Below are 20,174 nucleotides of genomic sequence, written 5' to 3' on the forward strand. Positions count from 1 at the left end.
AGGTGGCTACCGCTTCCCGGCGCCCTGACACGGCGGCTCCCTCCCCCTTCTGTTTAGCTTCCGATATCTGTGCGCGGTTTCACGGCTCCCCGCTTCGTACCTCGATACTCAGCGCTGGAGATGTTCATTTGTAGAGATCCAGATGTATCTTCCTGCGTCTCAGGCTGATTCCGTGGATATTCCTGCTGGTCTGGTACCTATCCAGCTCAACTCAGGGGACCGGCTGAAAAAGGTGTCCCCTACTCCTCCGCCATCTTAACCTCCTCGCCTTTAGAATTTTAAATCTTTTATGGGCTCCTGGGTGGCTCAGTTGGTTAAGCTCCAACTCTTGATTTCGGGTCCTCATGACCTCTGGGCTGTGAAGTGGAGCCCCGAGTCTGGCTTGTGCTTAAGATTCTCTCTCTTTCTCCCTCTGCTCTCCCCCCACCCCCAGCATGCTCGCTAGCTCTCTTAAAAAAAATTTTTTTTAAATCTTTTTAATAATCAAATTTGCATGTTAGGTCACTTGGCAGCAAGACGAAACAATAAATGGAGGGCAGAAGATTTGGAGGAATAAATGAGAAGGTAGTTGCTGCAGTTTAGACAAGAGGAGGGACAAAGGTTAGAGGGTAAAACAGACTACACTTGGTGATATGGTGGAGGTAAGAGAGAAATCTGTCCTGCTGGGGCTTTTTTTTTTTTTTTTAAGATTTTATTTATTTATTTGACAGAGACAGAGAACAGCCAGTGAGAGAGGGAACACAAGCAGGGGGAGTGGGAGAGGAAGAAGCAGGCTCATAGTGGAAGAGCCTGATGTGGAGCTCGATCCCACAATGCCGGGATCACACCCTGAGCCAAAGGCAGACGCTTAACCACTGTGCCACCCAGGCGCCCCATCCTGCTGGGTCTTTATCTTGGGGAGGAGGTGGCCTGTTGATGAACCTGGGGGTAAAGGAAGAAGGGAGGAAATGCGTTAGGTGTGGGGAGATTACCAGCTTGGCAGACTTTAGATATGCAGAACTTGAATGTCTCCTGTGATTTTTAGTGGGGATCTCTGTTAAGTAGCCAGATGACTATATGGCTCTGTTGCTTAGAAAAGGAGTCTGGTACACACATTTGTAAACGTTCACCTGGCTGACAGGTAACCCTCCTGAGGTGTTCGCTGTTAAGTTTTCTGAACCATTAGCTATTTTTAAAATAGAACAGTGCCCCTACAAAGAAGTGAAGTAAGAAAGACTCGAAGTGTAAGGCTACTGATCTTTTCCTTTAACTCATTGAACTGTGACATTTTTTCCATATTAATACCTTCTTCTCCTTAAAATAGATCAGATTTGCATGTAATGCATTGCTGCGTGTCCCCACTCCCAAACTTGTTTATAGTTTTTCCTCCAGCTTTTTATTTTGTAATTTTTAAAAATCTACCAAAAGTCAAAGAATAGTACCGTGAATGTCTATATAACTTATCTGGAGTCGTCAGATAAGTTTTTGCTACATTTACTGAGCAGTCTCCACATATGCATATGCACACACTTTTTTGGGTGAGCCATATGAAAAAGTAATTCGCAAACATTATGACATGACCCCAAACGCTTCAGCCTGCATCTCCTAAGAATAAGGATATTCTTGTGTAACCACAATACTGTTTAACACATAAGAAATGTGAAATTCAGTAGTAATTAGCTAATATACAGTCTACATTTGAAATTCCCCAACTGTGCAGAAATATATTATTGTAGCTCTTACCTCTCCCTGCCCCACCAGCCCCTATGATGCTGACATTGAATTCAGTATGTAGTCATTGTGTCTAAATCTGTGAGTCTTTTTACGTGACTTTTCTTTTCTTTTCTTTTCTTTTCTTTTCTTTTCTTTTCTTTTCTTTTCTTTTCTTTTTCTTTTCTTTTCTTTTTTTTCTTTTCTTTTCTCTTCTCTTTTCTTTTCTTTTCTCTCTCTCTCTCTCTCTCTCTCTCTCGCACACCTTTGTGTTATACAGAGTTCCACATTCTGGATTTGTGTTCTCTCAATTTTATTTGGGTTGTACATTTTTGAGATCTATTGAACATACTTTAAGTAAATCCCTATCCCACTCCAGTATAAACTATGTCACAGGTATTTCCATTGGTAGGTCTAAAAATGAAGTTTTACTAAATAGGCACTTTAAAATCTAAAATTGAGGGTGGGGAGATTATTGATGCTGATTATCCATCTTCATCATAATATACAGTTTTTACTCTTTGGTTTTAATTTTAAAATAGTTGATTGAGAGCTAAGAGAAACCTCATTCTTTGAAAATTCATGACTTCCATTTTCAAATATTTGAGGTACATTCCTTTGGCCTACATTGTCTCCCTGTATAGTGCTCTTACATTGTCTCCCTGTATAGTGCTAAGGCTCTTTTTTAACTTGACTTTCATAAGACTCATATATTCATTATGTTTTAGCATTGAAGTATTCCTTTTAAAAGGACCCTTAAAAGGGAATCAAATGATGGTGTAGCAAGTGAGCTCTGGAGACTGTTGGTACTGATTAGATTTCCCTGTAGATAACAGGCTTTCACAATACATAGATTCCTTTAGATGCAGTTGAATGGTTTAATCTCAATAGTAGTTGAGGCAAAGTCCAATAAATACGGTATGAATTGTTGGGATCTGTTGGGATCGTGTTGGGCTATTATCAAGTTAACGTAATGATAGTATGTTTCTAATACGTCGGAAACTGGTTCCTTCACCACCTACTTTGTTAGTTACACTTAAATTGCTGTGATGGTGAGTAGTTCAGTACATTTTCAAATGTCAAAAACAGAAGGCCAGAGATCCCATTTCCTCTAAAAAGTTCAATATTAGAAAGTCTCAGATTTAGGAGGAGCATATCAGGTAGTATGCTGAGGAGTAGAAGGTTAATTTTCAGAATACACATTCTCTTATCAACCTCCTGGTAATCTGCTAGGTAGTTATACATTCTAAAAATATGAATACTTTATAAGCCAGTACTTGAAAATAAATTTTCTAAAATTCCAGTAGTATCAAGTCCATTGAAAACCGCTCCCCACAAACTTAAGTTCTTGTCATATCATTTTGTCATACTTTTGATCACCTATAATGCACCTTTTTTGGTCTGTTTTTAAATGTACCATTTTATATGCACAATATTAATGCTTTATAAAGTACTTTCTATGTGCCTTTCGTGTATATATGATCGTTATATGTTCGTTACTTGCCTTTCCTTTGTAATTTTCCTAAGTCTTAGGTTCTGTGCTATTTGATCTCTCAGTGAAATATCACAGGCAGGGCAGCGCTGTGTAGTTGTTTGAAGTCCAGTCTGCCTTCATATCTCAGCTGCTCCGTTTATTGGTAGGGGGGACCATGGGCAAATTACCAAACTTACTAGTCTGTGTTTCCTTTTCTGAAAAATGGGAATAATAATTGTATCTTTCTAATACACCTTTTGTAAGTATTATGTGGGTCTTAGCATAGAGTAAGCGGTAGCTGTAGTTATAATTTTTAATACTAATATTAGTTATAGAAACCTCAGTCACCTTACAGTTTTCAAGTATAATATTCATGGACCTAGGGCAGTGGTTCTCAACCGTGGGTAGTTTTGCCTCCCCCTGACCCCTTCCTCGGGGGACATAGGGCAGTGTCATGATTCGAATGGGAGGGGTACTGTGGATGTTTTGTGGGTAGAAGCTAGGGATACTGCTAAGCGTCCCACAATGCATGGGACAGCCCCTCACCACAAAGAATTTTCCTGCCCAAAATAGCAACAGTGCCTTGATTGAGAAATCTTGACCTAATGGGATCTAAACTAAACACCATTTAAATAATCTGTCTTAGGTTCTTTTTGGTGTAATTACTACACTTTTACTTGGCACTCATTGCACAGGTTTTTTTTCAAATTAAAAAAACTTCAGTTTAGTAATTATGTAATTATTTTAGCACAGTTTAAGAATCCGACATGTTGAATTTAAATACTGATCACTAATTGCCAGGCACTAATCCAAGCATTTTATATAACACATGTAATTCTCATAATAGCAGTATTAGTTAGTTGTCCTCTTTCTGCAGTGAGGAAACTGAGGCACAGAGAATATGAAGTATGCGTGGAGCTGGGATTTGAACCCAGGCAATCTAGCTCTAGAATCTGCTCTTATCTCCCCCCTGAAGCTTTCTTTCTCTAGTCTCTTAAAGGCTTTTATCATAAAATGTGATTCATGAAGTTGGTATTATACTAATGTCTGTTGAAGAATGATGCTACAAATTTTAGACAGTGTTTCCAATTTCATCACTTAAGAAGTAAAAGGTTTGCACTGGTTCTTAACTTTCCTGATCATAAAAATCAGCAGAGACTCTTACTAAAATAGGTTTGTAGTCTCTGTTCCTAACAAGTAAATTCAAAGCTCTATGGGAAGAACCCTGGGAATCTATTTCACAGTGGCCTAGATGAATCCTCTGATCAGGCAAGTCCCTGACATCCTAGACTACATTAGATCTCTTAAAACTAACAATATTTTTGTTTTCCCTTTTTTGGGTACATATTATAGATTATTACTCTACCTACATAATACAAACTTTATCACAAGCACAGAGGTCTTGAATATACATTAAAGCAAATTGTTCAGTATTAACTCCCTTTTCCCTTTGATACCCATTTTTTAATGGATAAATGAGGTATACTCCAGCTCTTTGGTAATATCCAGTTGGCCTGATAATTGATTGAGAGGGTATAGCCATGAAGACCAGTCCGTAGTTAGTGTAGATTCTAATGCTCTTGTCCTGGGGCTGGGTCTTCTGAAACACCATTGGGTTAAATATACAGTGCTTGGTGAGAACACCGAATAAACAAAATCTAAAAATTCTAAAACTCTGTATCCTCATGGTTAACATTTTCTTTCATGCTTGATTTTTCCATCCAAGAGTTTAAAATTCTTAAGATACTCATTTTATCATTGACTGAGACCTTGATTTTCAGCCATGTGGTTGGTTTAAATGAAACTGTTAGATGTCTTACTGACATTCGGACACTCACTGGTGTCATAGGGGAATGAAACCCTGGAGTGACAGGTGGCAAGTATGTAAGATAGATCGGTCGAGGCAGGGCACCTCTTGGTGTACTTTAATTTGTACCCCATCTACTTCTTAGTGGCTACGATTGTTACCATAAAGACTTGGGGTATCAAGCTAACGCATGTTTCATCTGTCTTCACACTGGTATTTGGGAACTAACTTTGGAAACTTAGTCAAGTTGCCCCTGGAATATCTGAATAGTCCCCAAATGTTGTCTTCACTTCAACATAATGTACTGTCACTGTGGCTTTATTCCTTTATTCTCCTGCCCCGGAAACCCCATCCCAAGATTAAAATCTTGTAGCAACAGTTGTTTGTTCCCTGAATAATCCCTATACTAGCTTTGTTCATGGCATTCCCGCTGCCTGGAAGATGTCTTCCTCCCACCTCTCCTTCTTGCTCCCATCTAAACTGACAACTTCTTTATGAAAACTTCTGTGATTTCCCATCTCTCTTCAGTGGAAGATGAGCTTCTCCTTCCTTTTAGCATTCATGGCATACTTCGTCTGTTTATCTTTTGCCCAGTGTATTGATTTATGATTATATTGTTCATAATCGTTTGTCCATTTATTGTCTTCAGTTTTCTTATTCTGATATTTCAAGTATATTTGCATTTCTATCCCCTGTGTAAAGCTGTTCACTAAAATTCCATCCCTCTTGAGGTTCCATCTTTGCAGATGGGTTTTTGGGTGGATTGGAGTCTACTGTGTAACCTCAAACACAATACGCCCTCAATTAGCCTCTTGCTTGTGGTTTTCTTCCAAGCCAGAGCTGTCTTTAATACCCCCTGCCTTTTTGTGTAGTCTTTCATCCAGACAGCTAAACACAGGGTCCTGAAACCAGACTGATCCTTAAACGTCACAGAATTTCCTGCTTTTCTAGCTCCTGAAATCATTTCGGACCCTGTTCCTAAAATGCATTTGTTAAAAACAGCATCTTCTATCCTCTACATTTTTATACTTTTTGCTAGTGATTTATTATTTTAAGTTGCATTTTTAATTGCCATAAGATAAATTTATTAAAATTCAGCAAAACTAAAATGAAGAGGAAATGGCAACAGTGATTTTGTTTGACTCTTAGTTTTTAGCTCTTTAGTACACTCAAATGTTGTCTTCACATAAAACCAAAGCCTGAGATTAACCAAAACAGAACCAGAGGACTGTCAAGTCAAGTCTTGAATAGTATATCTGTGTCTTCCCTAGGCATCCTTTCCCCAAATGTTTTTATTTTCTATTTATTTTTCCCTACCCTTCAGTTGAATCACACCCTCTCTCTAGGACCTGCTTATTGCTGTAGACTCCAAAAGAGCCTCTGTCTCTCTCAGTTGTTCTTCTGTTCCAACTGCTACCTTTTGAAAATGGAAAGAAACAAAAACTTTTACTGTTAAGGAAAAAAATCTAAGGGGAAGGGGGAAACCACAATTTGGTTATTTGTTGTCAGATCACATTAGTTGAACTATGATTTGAACTAAGATTCCAGTATCTCACAAAATAAAAATTCTGGAGCTGTGATTCCAGAAGCAGCATATTTGTGGCTTAGTATTTACTCTTAATATAGCCCTAGCTCTAACCCTTTATTGTGTGTAGGAAAAACATACACTATGTGCCTTTTTCTGGATAAAACTACCAAACGAGCCATGAGTTGTAAACTACAATCCAACTGCCAAAGTAGTCCATGGTGTTGGAGGCAAAACTTCATTCGCTGAGTAGAGTGGAGTAATGCTCCCCAGAACCAAGGCTCTGTGTTTGAAACACAAAACCAAACTGTCCTGATGGAGCTTCAAGAATCTCCATCTTCAAAAGAGATGAGGGGGAGCGGGCAGGTAAAAAGAGACAGGAAAAGAGACCAGAAAGAAGAGAGTACAGTTTGAGGTAGTGAGGGGTGGCTTAACATTTTGTTTTCACAAATCCCTAGCCCAGCCACTTAAAAATGAGCTTTATGACATCAGACAAACTGAGCTTCCCTGAGCCCTGGTTTGCTCATTGGTAAGATGGAGATAAGAGTGCCTCTTGCTCAGGGCCATTGAGAGGCCTGCATGGCATAACATGTCTGAAGCACCTCATACCATGCCTCCAGTTCTTATTTTTAATTATTTATGTACTTTATTGTATTATTTGATTATTTTTCTGGGTTTTCTCACACGAGAGCATAGTGGAGTCTGCAAATCTTCCAAAGGTATTTGCAGAGTTTTAGGCATTATTTTCCTGTGAACGAGACCTTATTTTGAAGCCCTGCTTGGAAAACTTGTTTAGTAAGATCAGTGGCTTCAGAGGTGAATTGTATGTGACGCAGAAAAGGGAAAGGGAGGAGCAGGTACTGTTCAAGAGCCGGTGGCATAGTCTAGAATTCTATCTTCTCTCTTTTTGCCATGATCTAACTTTTTACTTGCTACCTCCCCTGACACATCTCCCCCCATCCCCCCCACACACAGCTGTCCTGTGTTTGACTTGGAAACCACAATCTAAAGCATTGTTTTGTTTTTAAATAAGTTAAACAGAAGAATTGCTGAAGCCAAATTAAGAGTGAAATTCTTTGTGATACTGAAAGGATCTGCCTTACAACTGTAAAGTTGCTGTTGTTTTAAGGTTTGTTACATAAATTAACAGGTTTACATATATTTTAAGTCATCTTTTTTACCTTGGCTTAATTTACATGGGTTCTGATAAGTAACAATACTTGAATCTTGTAACTTAGGAAACAGCAAGGAAATATAAATTCAGAGAAATTAAATATGCTGTTTATCGTGCTTTAAATTTTACTTGTTAAGTAATTGAATGTTTATCAAGCATCTGCTGTATTCCAGGCACTGTCCTAGGCAATGAATAAAAGAGACAAAAACTTTGCTCTCCAACAGCAGTCAGTTGCTAAACCCATTTCCTTTTCTTTAGGGTATTTTCATTGTCTGCATTTTAGAGCTGCAAAGTGCTTTAGAGACCATCTAGTCCAACTTCTCTTTCAAATGGAGAACCGGAGCCACTAATTCACAGGAGAGTAAGAGACTTTAGCAGACAGGTCCAAGTAATGGCCCCAAACTGTAGGAAAATCAGCACAAATTGTGAGAATTGAATATATTGTTAGCATCATAAGTATGAATTTAGAAAAGGTATAAATTATAAGAAGAGTTCACTTGTGTTAATAGAAATGAAAGATTCTATATTATCCTCAAGTTAAAATCAAGTAATGTCTATTTTTCTTCTTTAGCGCTGTAGTGAAACCAATTTTGTGTCATGAAGTAACTAAATCTATAGTTTTCTGTGTACAGACTCAAAAGTTTCAAAAGCAACTGTACAGATGATGCAGTTTATGAGTGTCTAGGTAGTGCTGACGGAAGTAATGTGCCTTCCTGCCTTAATAGAATCATAGCAGTTGAGATCTAGAATTTAGAACCCTTATGTCAAGGATGAGGACATTGACTCCCAAAGAGGTTAATTGACTTGCCCAAATAAGAGCTAAAGTTAGCGACTTCTATTTAAGCAAGGAGTCAGGTTTTTAATATTAAGATCGCTGTATTTTGATATTCAGATTTCAATTAATTTTGAACTTTAAATGATCTAATATTGTCATCATCAGACTTGCTGAGCATTGGCCTTATTTTTTTAAATAAGAGAATAAGTGAGAAATTGACCAAAAAAATGACAGAGTCACAGATACTAGAACCAAGTCTCTAGGAGTATATCTTTTATGCTAAAGATATACAGTATTCTGTTGCTGGTCACAAATAATTTTTCCCCCATAATAGGTATTGTCTTCTGAGAACTCTGAAGCAATGTCAGACATTGAGGGAAGCTCTCATTGCTGCAGGAAAAGAGATTATATGGCATGGGCGGACAAAAGAAGAACCGGCGCATTACTGTAGCATTTGTGAGGTAAGTAACTGTTGTTATCCAGGGTTGTTTTATAAAGCCTCTTACCTCTCTGCTTCTGGTTTCTCTTTGGTTACTTTTATTTCAAATTTATAAATTTAGATTTATAAAATTTATAAAGAGTATTTATACTCTCATGTCCTGCATCTTACTGAAATTGACGTTATATTCAGTCTTGTTATTTTGTTACTTAGCTGTTAACTATTTCGCTAACAGTGAATTAACTCTAAAAGTAATTACGACAGTCATTTATCTAGTAGATGTTTAACAAATGATAATCATCAAGATAAAGTTTAGTCTTGAGATTTTAAACTGGTAATAATCCACATGTAAGCAGATGACCATAAACTGAATGTAGTTCAGTATAGCTCCAGGCAGATCAATGCTCAGGCCTCTCTGGTGCAGTTCATAATACATTGGTCAATCTCCTGTGGCCATGGCTTGCAAGAGAAGCAGAAACATGTATTAACGTAGTACTGTTTCTGAAGGAGCTTACATTCTACTCGGAGAAGACAAATTATAAACAACTAATTGTAATATATATTAGACTGTGGTGAACGCAAAGTTGGATCTTACTGTTAGGGTAACACTGAGGGGGAAAATGACGTAATTTTCCCTTCTGGTGTTCACATAAGAATTCACAAAAGTTTAACATTTGAGTCCATCCTTGAAGGATGAGTAGACTTCAGTGGGCTAAAAAATGATGAGAATTGGAAGTGGAGTGAATATTAGTATGAGGTGTAGACTCAACATGGGAAATGAAATGACTTACTCAGAAAAGGGTAAGTAGTCCAGTGTGGCTGGCACACAGACTGTGCAAATTCTACTTACAAGTCTAAGTGCTAGGAAGCTTTACGGAGCATCTTGAATGATTTTAAGGAACTTGATATTTATTCTGAGGTCATTGAAGCCATCAGAAGATGTTGAGCAGGCAGCCACGTTGGCCATGTGCTTGAAAGAGAAATGTGATTGGAGAGAACAGAGATAGGAAGCTATTGCAGTGGTTTTAAGAAAGAGTTGTTATCTTAAGGCCTATGTGAGATTGCAATGAGAATATTAAAGAAGGAGAAAAATTAAAAAATATTTAGAAGATAAAATCCACAAGACAGCCCCTTACATGGCAGAAGTGAGAGGTTGAAGAATGCTCACAGATTTTCTAGCTCAGATCACCAGGTTCTTCTTGTTGCCCATTGATAGTAGTGGTAAAATGGTGAACACTGAGATTTTAATCAAAACACTGTTCAAAGAAGACAGGAGGTCATGAGAGCTTTCTGTCATTGAATAAATTCAAGGATATGACAAAGCCAGGGTTATTAATGATCCACCCCAAACCTTGAAATTCTGTATTCTGACGTTGACTTTTATTTGAAATGATTGAATCCATTGGCTCTTTTAATGTTGTACAACCTGGCCAAAGCTAAATCTTTGAAGATCAGATAGATTCTGGTTAGGCGTATTATACCTCCCAAAAACAAAAGAAAAAAAAAAGTGAATGTATAAGCTTTTCAGAATTTCAGAATGACTCTATCCCTCATCCCACCTAAGCCATAGCAGCTCATCAATCTTTCTGTAAATGTTAGAGGTATTATTTCTAAAATCGTGCTATACTCATGAATATATCTTTTGCTTGTATTCCTATTCCTTAACATGAGGCTTATAGCTGAACAGTCACCGTCACTTACCTGTTTCCTCGTCTGTAAAATAATCAGATTGTATTTATTCAACATGTGTGTTTTGAGGTTTGTCTTAGCACTGTGCTCTGCTCTGGATATGCAGAAGTGAGTAAAACATAGTCTTCATCTTTGAGGAGCTCAGTCTGTGGGAGAAGAGAAGTATCCATACACAGTGCTCTGTGATGAGTACTATTGAAAAGTAAACGGAAAATAACGATCACTTTGTTCTGATTGTGTACCATTGTTTTGGATTTAAAACAAAAATAGGCTGACCTTGATCAACATTTAAATTAGGCTTTTGTCGGTGGTTGTAAAGTGTGTGTCATTACTTGAAGTCCCTCCCCTAAATATGCATTACCACCCATGTCTTCGGGTTTTGGCAAAATAAACCTGGTCTGTTAAAGATTCTCAAACATGGCCATGTTTGTCTTAGTACCTACTCTTAACCAGAGATCACTGCCCACAACTCCATGTAAAGTAGAATTCTGTGATTATAGTAAAACAGTACGATAAATAAATAACCACTCTCTCTGTTGACCTCTTTTTCTCTTGCTTAAAATAGGTGGAGGTTTTTGATCTGCTTTTTGTCACAAATGAGAGCAATTCTCGAAAGACCTACATAGTGCATTGCCAAGATTGTGCACGAAAAACAAGCGGAAACCTGGAAAATTTTGTGGTGCTAGAACAGTATAAAATGGAGGACCTGATGCAAGTCTATGACCAATTTACATTAGTAAGTGAAATCAGCATGTGAGTACATACTTAGCTGGATAGGGAAGGAGCAGTGTTTGTTCTGCCACCTGATAAGTAGGAGGTAACGAAATATTTAAATTTTCCTTTTGCTTGTTAGATACTGCGTGAGGAAATATTCATATCATTTCCCCCCTCCTTCACTTCCAAGTATTTATTCCTATAAAATTGGCATATTTCATTTTCACTTTCCTTCCCGGGTGAGTCCAAGCCTAAATAATGTTACCGTAATTACATTTTAAAATCTTTCTGTGCTTTTAGAACACTATCATATCCTTTATGCCATTTGATTTCAGTAGATAAAATGTGTACATAAGTTATTAGTGTCCACAAAATGAATCAGTAAGTGTGGTCTTAAATAGACTTCTGCTTTTAGAGCTAATTATATGTATTTAAAATTTTATCCTTGCCAGAAGTATTAACCTCATGGGAATATTTGATGGAGCTTAACTTCCTGGTACGTTATATAACCTTATGAAATTCAAGTATACTTAGAAATATTGCACAGTTTTTAATTTTAAACAGCAGATGCTTAGGGGGAAGCATTTTACTCTAGCACATCAATAGTTTCATGAATAGAAACACAGATATAATTTATGAATTGTTGATTTCCTCTAATACTTCCCTCTGCATATGTGATCAGAAACTGAATTACTGAAGTTTAGCTCCTAGTTTCACTTAAATGGTCTTTAAGATTTCTTGAAGAAGAAAATTACCCGGAGTATGTTAAACAAAAATATATTATCTCGTTGAGATAGCTTCTGAAGCCAGTCACTAATGAAATTATAATTGATCTGTGAAGTCATTTTCTGCAAGCCTTTTTTTTTTTCTTTTTTTCTTTTTAAGCAATCAAAAATGGTCAACCCAATAACATCCTAAGAGCCTTTGACTAATTGGTGAGGTACAGAAAAATGTAGGCACACTGAGTATAGAATAATGGTCTCAGACCCTTCGGAAAATTGGTCACGGATAATTGGCCACGTGGGAGACAGTAGTAAGGGAGGTTCTAGTTGACATTCTGTAGCAGGCTGTTAAAGAGAATTGTTCCTTCCCCTACCTTCCTAAAAGCAGGCTGTGTTTGTACCCTTGAGCTAGGGACTGCTGTTAACCGTTTGTATACCAAAGTAACATGCCTTTTATTTTCAGGCTCCTCCATTACCATCCTCCTCATCTTGATATTGTTCCGTGGACATTAAATGAGACCTTTTCTGCTATTCAGGAAGTAACTCAGTTCTGCACCACTGGTTTTTGTAGCTATCTCGTAAGGCTGCTGGCTGAAAACTGTGTCTATGCAACCTTTCAAGTGCGGAGTGTCAACCCAACTGGACAGGAGAGAGCACTGCTCCTATTCCAGGACTCTCACAAAGCTGGTCAGCTGTACTTCAGAAAAAAAAAATAATAAATTCCATGTTTTGTATATATCTGACAAAACTGGCAACATCATACAGACTACTGACTTGAAAACAACCTCTTTTATATTTCTCTATTTCTGGGCTGATGAATTGGTTTTCATCTATCTTTTCCCCTTCAGAATTTTCCTTGGAAAAAAAATACTAGCCTAGCTGGTCATTTCTTTGTAAGGTAGTTAGCAATTTTAAGTCTTTCTTTGGTCAACTTTTTTTTAATGTGAAAAGTTAGGTAAGGAACTTTTTTACTGCTTTTATGTTTTTCTGTCTTGTTTTGAAACCATGACGGTTATTACACTTTTGGTTCCTAAATAAAATGTTTAAAAAATTAACAGCCAAGTCACAAAGATAATGGATTGCACATAGACTAAGGAATAAACTTCAGATTTGTGATTTTTGTTTCTAATCTTGATGTAAATTTACACTATTTATAAATACATATTTATTGCTTGAAAATATTTGTGAATGGAATGCTGTTATTTTTTCCAGATTTACCTGCCATTGAAATTTTAAGGAGTTCTGTAATTTCAAACACTACTCCTATTACATTTTCTATGTGTAAATAAAACTGCTTAGCATTGTACAGAAACTTTTATTAAAATTGTTTAATGTTTAAAGAGTTTTCTATTGTTTGAGTTTTAAAAAGACTTTATGTACAGTGCCCAGTTTTTGTTCATTTTTCAAATCTGATTATATATATTTTATATATACTTATGTATGTATATATAATATATATAGAAATCTGGATATATATGTATAAAGATTTAGAACTTAAATTTTTCTCGTTTTAAGTTTCACATCTATGGTAGATTTTTGAGGTGTATACTGTAAAGTATTGCTTACAAAAAGTATGATTATTTTTAAAGAAATATATATGGTATGTATCTTCAAGACCTAAAATGTCAGACTGGTTTATTGTTAAGTTGCAATTACTGCAATGACAGACCAATAAACAATTGCTGCCAAAACATAGTATAATAGTAGAAAACAAATAGTGATTGAACTTAAGATTTTAAAGGGAATGTTACATGGGCTTGATAAATCTTGTACATCACTAAGAGTTTTATATGGAAAAAGGTTCAGATGAAGGGCTCTATTTTAGAATGCAAATAAATTAAGAGACTTATTTTTTAATGTTAGGCAATTTTGAAATTTCATGCTTTCCTGCTTGCATGACATGATTGGGGTGCGGGGGGAGAGTCTACAAGTCCATATCACTGGTAAAAATATAGCAAGCTATATTAGCATTAACAAGTCACTTCTAATTAACAGTAGTATTTCGTTTTATAATAATGGTACCTTGCATTTGGCACATACTCTCTTTTTATCACACTGTTCTTTATAAGATTTTCCAGGAAACTTTAGTGAAGAAGCATAGAGTATGCTAGAAATGGAGTTATATTTATGACTGAAGAGAATTTATAATCCTATCTGGGGAAATGCCGTGCTGATTGCATTAATCAAGTATTCTTGTTCAGATAGTTTTGGAGTATGTTGTCCTCCTAGAAACAGTTTGAAGGCTTGAAAGCATGGAGATATTTTATTTAATTAGTTAATTTGGTAAATATTGAATATCTAGTAGCAGTAATCATCTCTCATAACTTCAGAAGGAAATACTTAGAAATCTATTTCAGTTAAGGAGCAAGAGTGCTTGTCTAAGTGCTGCTTAGGATGTGTAACCGCTAATATTTTTGAAATAACTCAAGACAGACATTTTTGCAAATAAAAATTGCAAGCCAGCTATCCAGAAGGAAAGATTATAAGAATGCTAAAGCTATGCCTAAATGTTGCTTAACGAGTTCTAGTTTATCTTACTGACACAGTGTCTTATTTTCTATGCTTTTATCAAGATAGTTTATTGCGAAGATTAATACAGGTTGTCTGACATTTAAGAGTAATTTAGTGCTGTTTCACCAATACATACTTGGAAGTTTTACGTCAAGAATAATACTTGCTCAGCTTTATCTTTGAATGGGTAGAGGATAGGAAATAGAAATCAAACACATCAACATTACGCTGAAGTATAACTAGATAAAGTCTTGTGTAAACTGCTTTCTTTTCATCAATTTAGTATCCTTAATAATGTACGTTTTTCAGGTTTCAGAAGAAATAGATTTTTTTTTCTTTTTACTGCTCTCTGTATAGGTAAATCCCATTAAAAGCACACTTTATCCAGATGCCTTAATAACACACATTGTTTAGAGAAAGAAGCTAATTACAAAATGTGTAAAAAAGCAGATGTTGATCCAGATAGTAGGAACTGCATCATATTCTTTTCTCTTTGTCACCGGTTAGATAGGAAATCATATGCCATCAGTAGAGCAGTTCAACTTGCTTTTTAACCTAATTATGTTAAATCAACTTAAAAAAATGTGGCGGCTTCTTTTTGAAATAAAACCTAAGTCAGTTTCTAAAAGTAGTAATTGACACAGCCTTAACAATTTCAGCTGAAATTTAAGATCACATAATACTATGAATTTAACTGAAATGAAGTGTCTGCTTCTCAGAACCTAGTCATTAAATCTTTAAATTATTGTCATGTGTATTTTCATTTAGTCAGTATATTTATTATCTCCTAAAAGCAAATCTAAGATGTGATCCCTGTCCTCTATCCTCTCCACACACATTTAATATGGGAGATTGATGTAATGAACCAGGCAAAACCTAGAAGAGGTAACAAGAAGGGTAATAGCGGAGGCTGCATTTCAGCGGGGTTTACATCACACCTTCCTGAGCCAAGAGGATTTGGGAACTTTGGCCAAGGGGTTGGAGGAGTGCTAAAGGGAAGGGTAGGAAGGGTCTGAGATGTGGGAAAGCTGCCTCTTCCATGAGCGGTGCTGACACTTTACCCTGTAGCTAATATGGAATCATACGTGGGATTTAAACAAAAGAACAGCACTGAGTTTACAGTAGTCTTCCTGCCTGCCTTAACACACTCCATCTATCCTGTACATGGCTGCCAGAGGGATATCTCCAAAGCAGAGAAATTTAAGGAAGAGAGGATTTGGATTTGAACTTTGGATGTTCCAAGGTTGGAAATAAGAGCACAGATTGGGAAGACAAAAAGTAAGTTCCACAGGACCCACTAGATGTCTTCAAGTGAATGGGGTACTTCTAACCAGAATAGGAAATACGGAAGTGTGGTTCTGGAGGCAGAAACTAATGAACTGCTTGTAGGGCATCTAAGTAGTTGGACTTAGGAGAGGCCTGGTCTGGAACCATGTGTCTGCTGTTCATGGAGGTGGTACTTAGAGCCAGAAGAGAGATGATCCAGGAAGTGAGGTGAGGTGAGGGAGACCAAATACCCACTAAGGAATGTCACGTATAAGAGAAAAGGAGATTGCAAAGGAGAAGAAAGCTAAACCAGCCAGGGTGATTTTGGACAAACTGGAGCCTTTGAAAAATAACCACACCATGCTGCAAAGATGAGGATTACGGCATTTCTTTGGGTTGGCACAACATGGTTGGTGGCATTTGCCAGAGCACCTTCAGTGCAGCAACAGCCTAACTGCTGTGGGTGGGAAAAGGTATTGAATTTGAGGGCTGGGCGGTGGGGGTTGTCCGGTCTTTCCAGGGTCCCTAGGTACGAAATTATATTGGTCTTTGATGAACAACAAACGTCACCAATTCTAAACTTTTTTTTTTTAAAGATTTTATTTATTTGACAGAGATAGAGACAGCCAGCGAGAGAGGGAACACAAGCAGGGGGAGTGGGAGGGGAAGAAGCAGGCTCACAGCGGAGGAGCCTGATGTGGGGCTCGATCCTATAACGCTGGGATCACGCCCTGAGCCGAAGGCAGGCGCCTAACCCCTGTGCCACCCAGGCGCCCCACCAATTCTAAACATTTTGTGTCACTGTCCTAGAGTGCTCTGCGCAGGAACAGTTTTGTATGTGTATTGTGAAGCAGTCCATATGGTGTTTTGTTTCTGAAAGGAAGATGCACTTTTTTAGTTGAACAGGGAAATGAAGATGGTAATTTTTAGTGTGACCTACAGGTACCTGCTGTTTACTGACTACCTGTGCAAAGCACAGTGCTAAGTACTTAATGTACATTCTCGTTAGTCCTCACAGTGACCCTCTGAGTGGGGTACTGTTGTGTCCCCATCTTACAGATAAGTAAATTGAGGCAAAGAGCTACTATAACTTCCCCCAAGGTTTGTGGTCATGAAGGGTTGGAGCCGAGATTCCAACTGTGGTGGTGGAGATGCTACTCCAGACAGCGCCCTTCTGCCCACTGCAGAGAAGTAGGAACTGCCGAGTGCTTACTCTGAAGTCACGCGTGAGAGAAACGTCATATTTTAAATATTTAACAAGAGAAAGATGTCTTTAAATTTGATAACCTATAATTAGGCCAACCATATCTTTCATAGTCCAAACCAGAACAGTTTGGGGATCAAAAGGGGGCACAATTAGTACTTTCTGGGATAGGGCAGCAGCCGTAAAGTGGGGGCTCTCCCGGGCAAGCTGGGATGTATGGCATAGTGTTTTTAAATTGGTTTCAGAAGAAGCATTTGGGAGTAGTATTGGCCTCCTCCTTGACATCATACTCCTAGGTTTTTGCACTCTTAGAATGGAAAGGAAACATGGATTTGTGCTGCGTTAGGGTCCACAGTTGTGGTTGGAAAAGATGGTGAATGAGCGGGGAGAAGATAAAAGCAATGGGTTTTAGGAAGTGGAAATGATAGAGGAAAGAGTCCTGTTAAGTCTTAGCGGTGGCTACTGAGTTGTTCCAGTCCTTAAGTCAAATAATGGCACTTCAAGAAACTGACAAAGTGTATAAATAGAATACTTTCGATACAATGATTAATTGGCATTTTTTCCCCAAATTTGGTCTGCCATTTACCAGTCTAGTTTAAGCTGGGAATCTGATTTAACATACTCAAAATATGATTTCTAAGTGTGCCAACCTGAAAAAAATGTGGAGTCCGTTTTCTCAGGATTTTAAAGCCATTCAGTGCCAGGTAGTTTAGTCCCAAGTGATTAAACATGATTTGAACAACAGAAAGATTCCCGATGAACCTAGAGACTATCCTAACGTATTTACATTATAACCATGCGTGTGTAAGTGTATGATGACCTCAAATAGATGAAGGGTATGATTAACACAAAGTGTTATCTCCAAACCGCACCTACTTCCCCAGATGCGCACATACAACATCCATTAAGGAGTGTAAAGGGAGAAAGGAAGAGAAAGCAAACAGTGATTTTGTAGGCTTACGTAGTTAATTGTAGCCAAGCATTCTTCAGTGCTCCACTTTGTGTAGAATATTACATTTGGCAGAATGAAAGTAGATGAGAATGTTATCTTTAGAAAACTTGATATATGTGATTTTAATGTCATTATCTTTCATTAAATGTACTCGGATGCAAATTTCGAGATGTGTGCACATGGAAAGGATTCTATGTTTAATAAATGGAAGTCGGTACTCAAATCTATGATCAACAAGATTTTCTGGGTTAAGGTACTGAAAATAATTGGTGGCGGGGAGGCGGGGAAGTTCAAACATGTATGCGGTACTGATGTATCAAAAATTTCAGTGAAAAGAAAAAACTAGAAAGTGTCAAAGACTTGACAATACAACCGTATACAAAACCTGGATCGTTTTACAAGTCTTGATCAGCCTACAAATTATCCCGCTGTAAATCCTTCTAAATCAGATGGGGCTTGCAAGTCCATGAATTAAAATTCCTCTGTAAGACCATCTCTATCTGTTCCTCCAGATAAGGCCAGTCTCCTCAAAAGCTTCATGAGTAAGACCCACTGAAGAGCTGCAGGTGAACAGTGGGTAATCTGCCAGTTAACACTGAAGTGCGATGCTAGCACTCTGAAACTTGCATTTTAGGCTTGCTGCAGGCTCCATCTGGCCCCCTCCTTCCCCCCCTTTCTTTTGACTTAACTTTGTTTTCAAAACATATAACATGTACATGGTTAAAAATGCAAAACTATATTAAAACGTACTTTCAGAGAAGTCTTATTCCCATCCCTTTAAACACCTTCAAACTGTCTCTACCCACCACCTGTAGGTAACCATTTTTAATTCATTAGCTCCTATCTCCTGTGTTTCTTTTTCCAAAAGTAAATAAATTGGAATGTGTAGTCTTATTTCCCTTCTTTTATACACAAAATGTTGCATGATGTGTGCACATTTTGGCACCTTGATTTTTTCCCACCGAATAGATCCTGAAAATCATTATCAGACCATGGTGCTCCATCATTTGCATGTGTCATCTCTCAATGATGGACTTTTGGGGGATGTTTCCAATCTTTCCCTATTTCAAATAATGTCTTGATGGCCTTAGGCATGTGTTGTTTTGTATTTGTGGAGGTGTATCTTCAGGGTAAAATTGTAGATTACTGGGTTACAAGGTAAGTGCGTATACAGTTTTCCTCGTTATTGCCCTTCCTAGCTATACTGTGTTGCACTCGTCCTAACAATGTATGAACAAGACTATTTCTCCTACAGCCTTGCCAATAGACTGTATTGTGGAGCATGTGGAGTTTTGCAAATATAATAGGTGAAAAATGGAATCTTAGGGTAGCTTTATTAAATTTTTTTTAAATTTTATTTATTTGAGGTAGAGCGAGAGAGCACAAGCAGGGCAGAGGGAGAGGCAGAAGCAGGCTCCCCGCTGAGCAGGGAGCCAGATGCAGGGCTCTATCCCATGACCTGAGCTGAAGGCAGACCCTTAACCGACTGAGCCACCCAGCTGCCCCCCTTAAGATAGTTTTAATTTGCAATTCTTTAATGACTAAGGTTGAGCGATTTTTCAGGTATCTAAGGACTACTTGCCCATTTTTTAAACCTGATACTTTTTGAGATATGGTTACATAATACAGTAAGCCGAACGGATCTCAAGTGTACAGTTGGATGAGTTTTGGCAAATGTGTCCGTTATACCCCAATCAAGAATAATGCATTGTCATTACCCTAGGAAGTTCTGTTGTGTCCTTTTCCATTCTGTTCTCTTCCTCCCATGCTGCCCCCAACCCCAGGTAACCACTTTTTTTTTTTTTAAAGATTTTATTTATTTATTTGACAGAGACGGAGACAGCCAGCAAGAGGGGGAACACAAGCAGGGGGAGTGGGAGAGGAAGAAGCAGGCCCACAGCAGAGGAGCCTGATGTTGGGCTCGATTCCATAACGCAGGGATCACGCCCTGAGCTGAAGGCAGACGCTTTAACCGCTGTGCCACCCAGGCGCCCCAAGGCAACCACTTTCTTAATTTCTATCTCCAGAGATTAATTTTATTGTTTTTAAACTTCTTAAAAATGGAAGTGTGCAAAATGGTTTTTTTTTTTGTATTTGACTTCTTTCACTGAGCATGTTTTTGAAGCTCATCTATGTTGATGACTATCAGTAGTTCCTTCTTTCTTATTGTCGAGTGATATTTTATTGTATGACTCTAACACAATACGTTTGTCCATTCTGCTGATTGACATTT

At 37.8% G+C, this 20,174-nt stretch overlaps 1 protein-coding gene across 7 annotated transcripts in view; it reads left to right on the plus strand.

The window, feature by feature from the left end:
* KDM6A (lysine demethylase 6A) overlaps window positions 1-13,703 on the plus strand; it is a 204,769-nt gene extending 191,066 nt beyond the window's left edge. For all 7 annotated transcript variants that reach the window (XM_011237210.3, XM_011237211.3, XM_002929208.4 and 4 more), the window contains 3 exons: window positions 8,779-8,905; window positions 11,138-11,308; window positions 12,472-13,703. In XM_011237210.3, the coding sequence (XP_011235512.2) occupies window positions 8,779-8,905; window positions 11,138-11,308; window positions 12,472-12,501 (328 nt within the window). In that variant the 3' untranslated portion in view covers window positions 12,502-13,703. The remainder of the gene's footprint in view (window positions 1-8,778; window positions 8,906-11,137; window positions 11,309-12,471) is intronic.
* The last annotated feature ends 6,471 nt before the right edge of the window (window positions 13,704-20,174 follow it).

This window comes from Ailuropoda melanoleuca, chromosome X, assembly GCF_002007445.2.
Source record: "Ailuropoda melanoleuca isolate Jingjing chromosome X, ASM200744v2, whole genome shotgun sequence".
Classification (NCBI taxonomy): Eukaryota; Metazoa; Chordata; class Mammalia; order Carnivora; family Ursidae; genus Ailuropoda; species Ailuropoda melanoleuca.